Source organism: Crocodylus porosus, unplaced genomic scaffold (genome assembly GCF_001723895.1).
Source record: "Crocodylus porosus isolate Cpor-Errol unplaced genomic scaffold, CroPor_comp1, whole genome shotgun sequence".
Taxonomy (NCBI): domain Eukaryota; kingdom Metazoa; phylum Chordata; order Crocodylia; family Crocodylidae; genus Crocodylus; species Crocodylus porosus.
Genome location: NW_017728943.1, coordinates 66,874,671 through 66,886,505, shown reverse-complemented (window position 1 = coordinate 66,886,505; position 11,835 = coordinate 66,874,671). Strand labels below are relative to the sequence as shown.

General features: G+C 45.4%; 1 protein-coding gene and 1 long non-coding RNA gene across 2 annotated transcripts in view; both read right to left on the bottom strand.

Moving 5' to 3' along the window:
* LOC109319739 overlaps window positions 1–4,297 on the bottom strand; it is a 5,523-nt gene extending 1,226 nt beyond the window's left edge. Inside the window, exon 1 of the long non-coding RNA XR_002103610.1 lies at window positions 1,996–4,297. This is a non-coding gene — a long non-coding RNA (uncharacterized LOC109319739). The remainder of the gene's footprint in view (window positions 1–1,995) is intronic.
* Window positions 4,298–7,922: 3,625 nt separating this feature from the next.
* LYPLAL1 (lysophospholipase like 1) overlaps window positions 7,923–11,835 on the bottom strand; it is a 44,212-nt gene continuing 40,299 nt past the window's right edge. Inside the window, exons 4-5 of the mRNA XM_019549487.1 lie at window positions 9,205–9,320; window positions 7,923–8,464 (exon numbers count right to left, since the gene is read on the bottom strand). Of these exons, the coding sequence (XP_019405032.1) occupies window positions 8,225–8,464; window positions 9,205–9,320 (356 nt within the window). The 3' untranslated portion in view covers window positions 7,923–8,224. The remainder of the gene's footprint in view (window positions 8,465–9,204; window positions 9,321–11,835) is intronic.

Genomic DNA, 11,835 nt, shown 5'->3' with positions numbered 1-11,835 from the left:
GCTGATTTAGAGATTGAGCAGCAGCTGAGTTGATTCCAGACCCTAGCTGCCCTGACTGTGAAGTAGCGCCTCCTGATATCTAGCCTAAATCTACCCTCTGCCAGCTTGTGACCGTTATTCCTTGAATTACCAAATCAAATTGCTGTCCCCGAAATCAGCTGAATCTGAATCCAAAGCAAATACTAGTCACTTCGCACAGGCCTACTAATTAATTCCTGCTCTAACAGCATGGGCTTCAAAACCCATTTGGCCCACCCACTTCTGAAAACCTTCAGATGAAAGGCTCAGAAATATTTGGAAGTAAAGGACAGGGGAATCAAACATCCTTGATTCTGTTTTCAGCTATAAATTATATTTGTTCTATTTATTTTGATTTAGAGGAATCTATTCACCTATTTTAGCTATCCTGAAGCATATCATCCTATCACCCCAAGGAAATTAAAATATTATTCAAAAAGGGAACTTGACAGCCTGTCATATACAGAAAGCTCTTTCACAACCTAAGATGGCTCTGGCAACTCCATCTAGTTACCGACAGAAAGCCATTGGAGATCCCAGACCTGTGGCCATGTATGCTTCACCAAGAAGCTCCCCTCACTAAGTGAACCACTGCATTTTGCATCCATTTCCACTTCCAAAGTGTTTGTAGGTGTTGCTCTGGGTATAGCACATGGCAGCAGCAGAACGTGGAGTTAATAAACCTGAGCACCATCCAAAAGGGCCAACCTCCCAGCCATGGCAGATGGTATAAAGCTACCAGGGTTATTACTGCAAATATGGTTGCCAAACAGCAGCTGGAAATTCAAAATAACCCTCAGATTTCAAACGCTAGTAACTAAAGACAGCTGTGGGACCTCCATCAAAGGAAGTAATTCTACCTCTGTGATCTTTTCTGGCTGCTTCCTACAACCAACCATCAGCACCTCAGTCTTGGCCGTGCTGAGAATCCGCCACTTGCTGTCACACAAGCTGAGCCATCTTCTCTTAACTTGGTAGCCTTGAACACATCACTTTGTACTCCCTATATTTCAGTCTAATCAGCTACAAACTGAAACATTTTTACATTCTATAGAGATTTTTCTCAATTTTTTTAATGTTCATATTTTCAAAAATCAGTGGATAGACTTTTAGGCTAAGTACAGACAGTCAAAAAGCCCAAGACTTAATTGATCCAGTCTTTGCAGGTTAGTCTAAACTGTACAAATTAAACTGAGAAACAACTGGACGTTCAGTTTTGATTCGGGAAATGCAGCCACATACCTGCAGTGGCTCAGGCTGGAAGCCGGGAGGCACTAAAGCCTGGCTCTCTGGCACGTAGCCAGCATGGGTTGTCTGTTCAGTTCCTCTTCCTGCTGCCCTCGAGGCTTCTGGAATTTTCAGTCCAGAATTATAGCAGCAGGACTCTGCAAGGTTCCTCATTACTTCCTCTTTCTGTTTCCAGGTGCCTCTGGGATTTGTAGTCCACAGTCACAGGCAGCAGTAAGTTTAGCAGGGCAGAGGGGCAGCTCCAACCTTGGGGGAAGGGAAGTTTGACCCCACTCCCTAGCCCCTGATCCCACTCCCTAGCCCTTGACAGAGTTTGCCTGGGGGTGGGCAGTTCCTGTCTCCCCCCACAACCCTTCTGTGCTGGAGCAGACAGCACAGCCCAGCCCAGCCCATGGCTGCAAAGCATGTTGGGATGCTGGGGACTGTGATTTAACTTGAACCAGGAAGAGGTCTGGGACAGAAGTTTCATAAACCAGTTTGACCCAAGTCAGTTAAGTCTGATACTACATTCAACCAGGTTTATTTTAAACCAGTTTCATACATTTTGAAGCTGGCTTTGTGCACTGAGTTTCTGTTTTGTTACAAGTGTAAACCAGTTTCTGATTACTTAAACTGGTTTATGCATAACTTCTGCCCCTGGTCTTAGAGTATAGGTGATGATTATCAGAGCAACATGTACACGTGGTATAACTTACATGTATTTCAAGAGTTGGAAAAATATTTGCTTACTTCACAGCTGTGAGGAAGATTAACAAGTAGAGATGATCACATATCCTGTATCCAGGCTACATCTGTAATAAGATGAAATTCAGATCTGATCTGACCTTCACATCTGGTCCTTGACCCTTCAAAGGGGACCAAATAGAACTCCAGATCCACTATGTTTTTACAGAGCAATCCAAAAGATTCTGTTGAGATTATGAAGCATGGTTTCAATTCCTTCCTGATCTCATTACAAAGTCATAATGCCAGCATAGTCTGCAATCTTTCCCTGTCTCATGGCACCTGTTGCCAGAATGAGTTACCACCAAATGTTTGTGCTTAACATACTCCCATGCTAGAAACTTTAATAAGAGAAGAAAATGGTACAGAAACAAAAAATGACAACCATTATTACAATGTTAAGACTTTACTTGTCACAGGTTGTAATTATGGTTGCACTAAGGCAATGTTAGCTCAGCTGCTTCAGAGCACACCTGTTTCAATTTAATTTGTGATAATTAGAAGGCCTTGGGCAGCAGGGAGAACGTTTTTCAGTTCTTATTTCAAACAGCAGAGTTTTCATGTGCCATTTAAAGTCCTGTTTTTCAGAATAGACTGTTGACTTGCTAATGCTAGTGAAATGAAATAAAGTAAAATATTTTTAGCAGCAGGAAGTTGTTACTTGCTACTGCCAATTACATGCCTTGTAGCTGAACAGCAACACTTTTGCTCCCCTTTCACTTACTCTTTAGGATAGGTAAAAGTCAGCTTACAGCTCAGTGCACCAGGGTAGGAAGAAAACTTGCAGCCCTATGTAGCTGGCTGATATTACTTAAGTCATAGCCAATACTGGCAACATTTTGCTTCATGACAGAATGAACAGCAGTGTCCTATATCTGCTCTTCAGCAAAGAGGAAAGAAGAGATTAAGCAAGAGACTTGGATGTATTGACTTTGGCAACATATGAATACTTTATCATGTCAGTAAAATAACTGAATTTGGGGAGGGAAAAGTGGGTCAGAGGACAAGGAAAGCAAAAAACCTGACAGAAATAGAGACATTTATACCATAAGTTAATTTATCAAATGGACACAGGATTGAATCATCCACCATAAAGTAATGGGGACATGAGATTTCTTCATATCACAGTTATCATTTACAACTCTTTTAAATGTACACAGAGGAGTCAAGTGTCCTCATCTTCTGGTTTAAAATACTATACTGCAGGCTCCAAAATAAAACTCTTGGCAAAAATAAGCCTCTACAGGCACTCTGCCCAAAGAATGATATCCTCAAAAACAGGATGTCTTACAATCATCATGACACCTTTAACATTATTCTATACGCTAAAGATCACATATGGTTTTAGCAGCTCATTCTGAGCTAGACCCTGAAATATCATCATAACAACAGTACATAACAACAAGCATGAAAGCGCTGAGGCCAAAGCACTTAATCATAACTTTTTAAATATAAAAAATTAAACACCATCAATATTTAATTTTGTGGGGCAATACACAATGTGGTTTTGCAGACAAATTCAGTTCTACACAGGAAGGGTCCTGCTGTTAGTGCATGAAATTAAAACATGTTTAAATCTTGGCAGGAATAGGGCCATATTTTTTAACTAAAATGTAAGTTGCCATATTGCATACTGCTACATTTATACCCCATACTGCTATTTTTATACATTAAAAAAATCCTTTTACAGATTTTTCCATCTTAGGAAAATAGGGCTAGATAGAATTTCATGGGGTCAGCTGGTCCAGCCCCCTGCTTAAGGCAAGGATCATCCCTAGCTAACCTATCATTGACATTTTCCAGGGATGAGGTTCCACATGTCTAGGAAGGCTGTTCCAAAGCTTACCCACTCTCAGAGTTCTTCTAATTTCTAATCTAAATTTCCTCTGCTGTATTTTGAAACCTTTGTACCTAGTCCTGTCCTCTCCAGCCATGGAGAAACATCTAGCCTCTCTATAATCGCCCTTCGGGTATTTGAAGAGTCTTATCAAATCCCCCCATCAATCTTCTTGTCTTCAGACTAAACAATCTTAGTTCTTTCAGACTTTCCTCATAAGCCTTGTGTGATGGGGGCAAGCTTGAGGCAGAGTCTCAAGTCGGCCGCCCACCTATCTACATAGGGCAGTCTGCCCAGTCTCTTCTGCCACGACTTTACTATTACAATAAATTGGTAGTAAATGCAGGAGGCTGCCCATTACATGCCCGGATGCCAGGGGCACTGTCTACAGCTCCGTACCTTCCCCTACACCATGGACCATGCCTCACAGATAGCATCCAAGACGTTCTCATACTCCCGGTCTCAAGACGGACTAAAATTAGTCCTCTGCCAGACCTTACACACACACACACTCATGCCACCCCCCTCTCACAAGGGTCTCTTGCTCGCTGCACCATACTGTGCCCCATCCACTCTGCCTTGCTCGCTCCTGGAGTGACCCTTTTGGCCATCAGGCTTATCTGAATCATGCCTTGTCTGGCAACATGCAGTGTCTTGGGCCTTTCCCACAACCCTGACCTGGGTAGTGACAGCCAATTGACCAAATGGAGGGCCAAATTTGCCCTACCCCCTCACTGGGCTTCTTATTCACAACACCTTGATCATGTGGGAGTTGGCCAGTGTGCTGCCCTTCTGGCAGTCCTTCAGCCATACTCAACAAACACACCCCCTGGGGCTGCCCTTCAGACCTACTCAACTCTGCATTATGCCTAGTTCTTCAGGTTTTGAAGATGCACCCTACTGTGGGCAGGCCCACCTATACCCCTGCTCTCTCAGGGCCACACAACTACCCCCTCTTTGAGGCCACACAACTGCTTCTTCTCTGGGACATCCTGCAGGCTTAGGTGGCTGCAGCTGTGTCTACCCCCACTCCTCCCTCTTAGTAACCCACTCAGTGGGGGCTGGGGTTTAGGTGCCTTGACCCATCGTACACCAGGGAAGTTCATGATCCTGGTATTTAAGTGGGGCTGCCATGCCACTGGCTGTCCCACCAAGCCTATCCTGGCAGGGTACAGTTTCAGGTCACATCCAGGACCAATGAGGCCTCCTCTGTACCCATAGCCTCACCTTATCTCCAAGGCATTCCATGACACAAGAGAGCTGGATGTTGCTGCTCCCTTGGCTGCAAGCAGCAAACTGCTGACTCTGCCTGACTGGCCTTTGTTTGAAAATGACTGCCCTCATCAGGCACCTGCTGGCTGCCTGCCTCAGTCCTTAAAGTGGCAGGCACCAAAGGTACACTGCCACACTTTGTTTCCCAGGCCCCTAATCATTGTTGTCTCTCTCTTCCAGGCTCTTTCCAAGCTGCAGGCCAGATGCAATGGCTCTATAGGCTGGATCTAGCTATGAGCTGTAGGTTGAGTACCACTGGTCCAAACCACTAATGAAGATGTTAAACAGTACTGGAACCAAGACAAACCCCTGGGGAACCTCACTTGATGACTACTCATCAAACGGGATGATCTAACCAGTGGTGTATCCATCGTACAGAAATTCCAGCTAGTTTGTTTTTTTCTCAGCTTATCAATGAGAATGTTGTGGGAGACTGTCAAAAGCTTTGCTCAAGTCAAGGTATATCATATCTGCTGCTTCCACCCCCCTCTCACCCACATCCACCCAGAGCCTGTTACCTTATCATAAGAGAACAGGTTTGCCAGGCATGACTTGCTCTTGATGAATCCATGCTGGCTGATTCTGATCACCAGGGATCCAAGTTTTCTGTTTGCCATGGGAAAATGCAGAAAAACATGAATTTTTAAGGAGGAAAAAGCAGATTTTCTCCTTTAAAGGAGAAAAACAGGAAAATACAAGTTTACTTTTGCAGGCAAGCAGAGTTTTAGCCGGCAAGGGGCTCGAGGGAGTGGAAGGCTGATCAGGCAGGGGGCACCATGTGCATGTGTGCACACACATTCACGTGGCAGCCAGGCACCCTGGTCAGCAGCTCTGACAGCTCCCCGCAGGTTAGTCTGGGGGGATGGGAGAATTGAGGTCCCCATAGCAAGGGAGGGAAGGAGATTAGTAGGGCTGGGGTTGGGAGTGCTACCCAGCTGAGGTGGTGCCTGGATCAGGGACAGGAATGTGCAGCTGTAGGGCCCAAGAAGGGAGTGGGGTGGAACCACAGGCAGTGCATCTGGGGGGTGACAGTGGGGCTGGCTCCCCACTACAGTGCACAATCTTTGGGGGGCAAATCATATAGGGCATGTGACCCCCAGACTTGTGCACAGGGAGATGTGGGCTGGCGGCTGCAGGCTCAGGTCTCCCCACCTAGCTGTCCTTCACCCCAGGGCCTTTGTGGCCCAGTGGTGGGAGGACCTGGTGCAGCAAGGCAGAGCAGGGTGGGGAGAATTGGTGTCGCTTCCGGGAGCTCCATGCTGCCATGGCAAGGCCTCCTCTGCTATTCTGGCAGCAGCAGGTGTGTTGGCACAGAATTGTGCCTCCCCTTGGTGTTGGGCTGGCAGGGGGCTCCTGGCAGTAGCACCAAGCCTCCCCTCCCTGCCCTGCTTTGCTCTCCTGCACTGGGTCTCGCCTACTAGGCTGCAGAGGTCCTCAAGGGGAAGACAGCATGGTAGGGAGTCCAAAGCCCACAGTCACCAGCTTGCATCCGCCTGCACCACAGGCTCCACTCCAACCATGCTGCCTGCAGGGGTTGGGGGAGCTGGGCCCTGCGCTTCACAGTGGGAGGTGGCAGCTGCTGCAACCAAAGCTGGCAGCTGGGGATCAGGTGCTGCTGGGGGCAGCAGGGAGCTGTTGAACTGGGTCCCTGAACCTGTATCCTTAGCAGCTGGAATATCCCTCTGGCAGGGCTACAGGGGGCTGTTGGTGGGGAATGAGGGGGCACTAGCAGGGCCAGGGAGCTGCAGGTCAGAAGGGGCACCAGCAGGTCAAGAGTGAGGGACACAAGATCCAGGGGGATGCGGGTCAGGAGTGAAGGGCACTGGCAGGGGGCTGTGGGCTTGGAGTGAAGGGTACTGGCAGAGGCAGGGCACCAGCATTATCAAGGCTGCTCAGCACCAGAGCAGAAAGGCGGGGGGGGCGACAGAAACGGACCTACATCCTGGTGAGCAAAGGGAGCTCTGATTTTCCATGATAAAAAAAACAAGATCAAACACCAATACATAAAAGTATTTAGAATTTTATTATAATGATTGAGGCACTGGTAGGCTTTCAAACTGTTTTAAAATTGTAACTATATCAATAAAATATTGTGTTCAACTGATACCTATATACATAGTGGTGCTTCATGTCAACCATGGAAAAATGCGGACTTTGGGGGTTTTAATAAGAGAATTCGCTATTTTTATCAGAGAATGTGTGATTTTTAAACAGAGAAAACCAGGGTCTTTGCTGATCACTGTGCTTACCTCCAGGTACTTTGCAATATTCCACAGGTTCTCTTTTAGGTACTTCAAAATAGTTTTCTTGAGGCTCTGCTCTATTTTTCCAAATGTCAAGGTCAGACTCACAGGTCTGCAATTCCTCAGATCTTCCCTTTCTTAAAGATTGGTACTATATTTGGCCCTTTTCCAATTATCCACAACCTCAGCAGATTTCCAGTTCTACGAAAATATAGCCAATGGCACTAAAATTACCTCAGCCAATTCCTTCATTACTCTAGGGCAGCGGTTCCTAATCTGAGGTAAGCGTACCACTGGTGGTGCATACAACTGTCAGCAGTGTGCATTAACAGATTTATTATAATTACTTTATATGACAAGTATTTGCTGGTGGTACTTAAGGTTGAACTGAAAAGTTTTCTGGTAGCACTTAAAGTTGTATCATTTTGAACTGGTGGTGCGCAATCTGTCAGAGTTTGGGAACTGCTGCCTTAGGGTATATCCCAACCGATCGTGCATACTTGAAAGCATCTAGCTACACTAAGCAACTTCTATTCACCAACTCAGGCTGTTGGTCTCTTTTCCTAGAATATAAGAACACAGAACCAAAAAGGATCTAGTATATTTAAGGGATACATATTAACATGAAGATGGGCTATTTTAAACATTATTTCAATACAGTTAACTTTTTCCACATAATATTGTGTCTTCCATGTTTTCAATATTGATAATAAAAATATACAAGATTAATAATTTAACATCAAGCTGATCAGGATGTATGGACCCTGGGAATAATACCAGGGTTCATATACAGTTGTATTTATAACTAGGAAATATGAGTTGGTCTGACTGAATGTGGCCTTAAAAAGAAAAAAAGAAAAAAAAGATGATGCAAAGTGTTTCTTCATTTATTTGTTTTTATCATCTCCTCCGGCAATTTTTTAAAGATCCAAGTTCTCAGTTCTTCCAGCTCATCTTTCTTTAATTCATGATAAAGATTTGGAAAACTGAGAAATGAGGCTGTTACTCCCAATGATTTTAATGTTTTGTTGGTCTCTTCACCCCATGAGTAGAGCACTAACTCATCAATAGTTCCATGGCACTGAAATAACTCAGGAAGAATACTGTCATTTGTGCGTAAAGCCTGGAGGAGGAAGCAAAAGATACAGATTTTTAGAACAAGCAAACGAAATGCCAATGTACTAAAATACTACATAGCAAAGTTTACATACAAGGCCTGGTCCTGCTTCAAGTAACATCAAAAGAAAAAGTCATGCCAACTCAAGTGACAGCAGGATAGTCTATGACTATTATAATTTACCAGGTATTTTTAAAAAAGGTCTGTCATAAGGTTTGTCCTCCAGGTCTTTAGTCATTCTTGGACCCTTTCAAGATTCTCCACAGCTTTTTTGAAGTACAGCACCCAGACCAGACACACTACTTCCAGCTAGGGTCTCACCAGCACCAAGTAGAGAGGAAGTATCACTTTCTCACCTGTGCTTGTGCCACATTGGCTAATGAATTCCAGTATGCTATTAGCTCTGTTGACTACACCATTGCACTAAAGATGTGAAAGCACCCTGGGATGCCTCAGAAGTGCACCCAAGCCATGTCTAAAGTTGGGGCATTTCACATCTTTATTCCCAAATGTTCTTTATGACATTTTGCTTATTAATGTTCTCAAATCAGGGCATATCCTGTGAATTAGGGACCAAGTGGTGCCAATTCCACTCAGTCAGGAAAATTCTGTGCTTTGTTATACCATAATGACTGGACTCCTTTTTTAATTTTTTTTTTAGATTAAATTTGTATTCAGTCTAAAAAGTATTTGGGAGTGGGGGTGGGGGAGGGGAAGAGCCAGAGGAAAGCATGCCACACACTCACCTGGTAAACAAGAGATGTCTTATTGAGAAAACTGGAAAGAGCAAAGACTCCAGCCACATCTTGATGGTACCTATAGGCTAGATGCATCGCCATGCAACCCCCCATTGAAAAACCACCTAAAACACAAGCAAAAAAAGGGTTGCATTTAGCTGCATTTTGTTAATCTAAAGTGTGGTTTGATTTTTGGTTTTAGCTTTTTAAAAGATACTTGCATTATCATGGTGTGTAACAAGAAAAAAATGCAAACATATACATTCACCACGCACACACACCAATTACATCCCTAAAGCTAAGTGAAGTTCTATTCAAGAATCTGGACAGTTTGAAAACTGCTTACAATTCATTTTTGGGAGAAGATGGGAAATGCACCACAATTCTACTATTTTATTCAACAGTTTGACAGCTGTTCAGACACTATAACTACATGCCTTCCAAATAATGTCAAGAATTCCATGATAGGGACAAGTCAGCAGTAGTCTTCTTTGGTGATTTCTTTTCTACTTTAAAACAATCAAGCACCTAACATATGCAGGCAAGCAATACTCCCTGATCACTACATCATGCACCCAATCTGACTTTGCACAGGTATAAGAGAGGTGTAAGAGGCAAGTTGCTTCACTGATGTACCACATTCCTGTTGTAAAGGCATCTATACCTCTGAAGAGTGAGAGAACCAAATGTTTTCTGTGCCCACGTAATTCTTAGTCTATCTTTTGAGAAGGATAAATAGGTCTTGTTTTTATTTTTTTAATGTGATGAATATGCTGCCATACCCAATGAAATCTCAGGGCTGCTTACAGTAAGAGAACAGAATAGCTTATAAAAAGCCTCCTGCGCCTCAGTCCAGAAACACCCTTTGCCATCCACCCAAGCACTTGTCCCCCTAAATCCCCTATCATTTCCCTCCCCACAGTAGCATGTCCTAAGGGGGAAGGGATGAGAGAATCTTTCTGTGACTTGGTGCAGGGTATGCCTGAAGCCCTTTTCACACTGTGGACAGTGCTATGCTATGACCCCTTCCCTGTGTTGCTGCACTTGTGCTAGGCCAGGAGAGAGGGGTGGCCAAAATTCTTCCCACATTTCGGGCAGCTTCTCCCTGCACTCGCTTGCTGGAAAGGAATGAGCCTTTGGAGGCTTCCTCTGCTAATGAGTCCTGGGTGTCCTCCATATCAGAGGAATCCCTGTCATTCTCGCTACTAAGGAGTTCTAAGCAAAGGGTGAGGGGAACTGTCACAACTCTTCTGGGGACAGCCCTTCAGACCATGAGCTTTCTCCAGGGTCATCAGCACAGATCTAGAGCTCTGCCTCCTCTTCCCAGATGCAGATCAACCCTGGTGTGGGACCCCAGTTAAAAAAAAGAAGTTGTGTGTGGCAAAGGGAAAAGGCAGGAGGGAGGACCCAGGCAACTATAGGCCCGTCAGTCTTACCTCAATCCTAGGGAAACTCTTTGAGAAGATCCTCAAGGAGCACATCTGCGATGGGCTGGCTTCAGGGATGATGCTCAAGGGCAACCAGCATTAGGGGCAGGTCATGTCAGACCAAACTGATTGCCTTTTATGATCAGGTCACAAAAGCACTGGATGCAGGTGTCACCGTGGACGTAGTCTTTCTGGACTTCAGCAAAGCCTTTGACACTATCTCCCACCCCATCCTCACTAAAAAACTAGGTGACTGTGGCATTGATGCTTACACAGTCAGACAGATTGCAGATTGGCTGAAGGGTCGTACTCAGAGGGTGGTAGTGGACGGGTCATATTCGACCTGGGGGGAAGTGGGCAGCAGAGTCCCCCAGGGCTCAGTCCTTGGCCCCCCCCGCTGTTCAATTTCTTCATCAGCAATTTGGATGACAGAGTGAAAAGCTACCTGTTTAAATTTGTTGATGATACCAAAATTTGGGGTGAGGTGAGCACGCTAGTAGGGAGGGAAAGACTGCAGCAAGGCCTGGATAGGTTACAGGGGTGGGCTAACAAAAACAGGATGCGTGCAGGATGCTGCACTTGGGCAGTAGTAACCAGCAGCAACTTATAAGATGGCCAACTCCCTTCTTGAGAGCACGGAGGCAGAAAGGGATCTTGGAGTCAGTAATGACTCCAAGATGAACATGGGCCAACAATGTGAGGTCATGGTTGGCAGGGCTAACCGGACCTTGTTGTGCATCCACAGATGCATCTCAAGCAGGTCCGAGGAGGTGATCCTCCCCCTCTATGTGATACTGGTCAAGTCACAGCTGGAGTACTGTGTCCAGTTCTGTGCGCCCCACTTCAGGAGGTATATGGACAACATTGACAGGGTCCAGAGGAGGGCCACCCGCATGATCTGGGGACAACAGGGCAGACCCTACAATAAGAGACTGTGGGACCTGAACCTGTTCAGCCTTCACAAGAGAAGGCTGAGGGGGGACCTGGTGACCATCTATAAACTCACTAGGGGGGACCAGAAGGGTTTGGCAGAGACACTGTTTCCCCTAGTGTCCCCTACCATAACAAGGAATAATGGCCATAGGTTGTTGGAGAGTAGATTAGACATCTGTAAGAACTACTTCACAGTCAGGGTGGCTAGGATCCGGAACCAACTTCCAAGGGAAGTGGTGCTGGCTCCTACCCTGGGGGTCTTTAAGAAGAGGCTTGATGC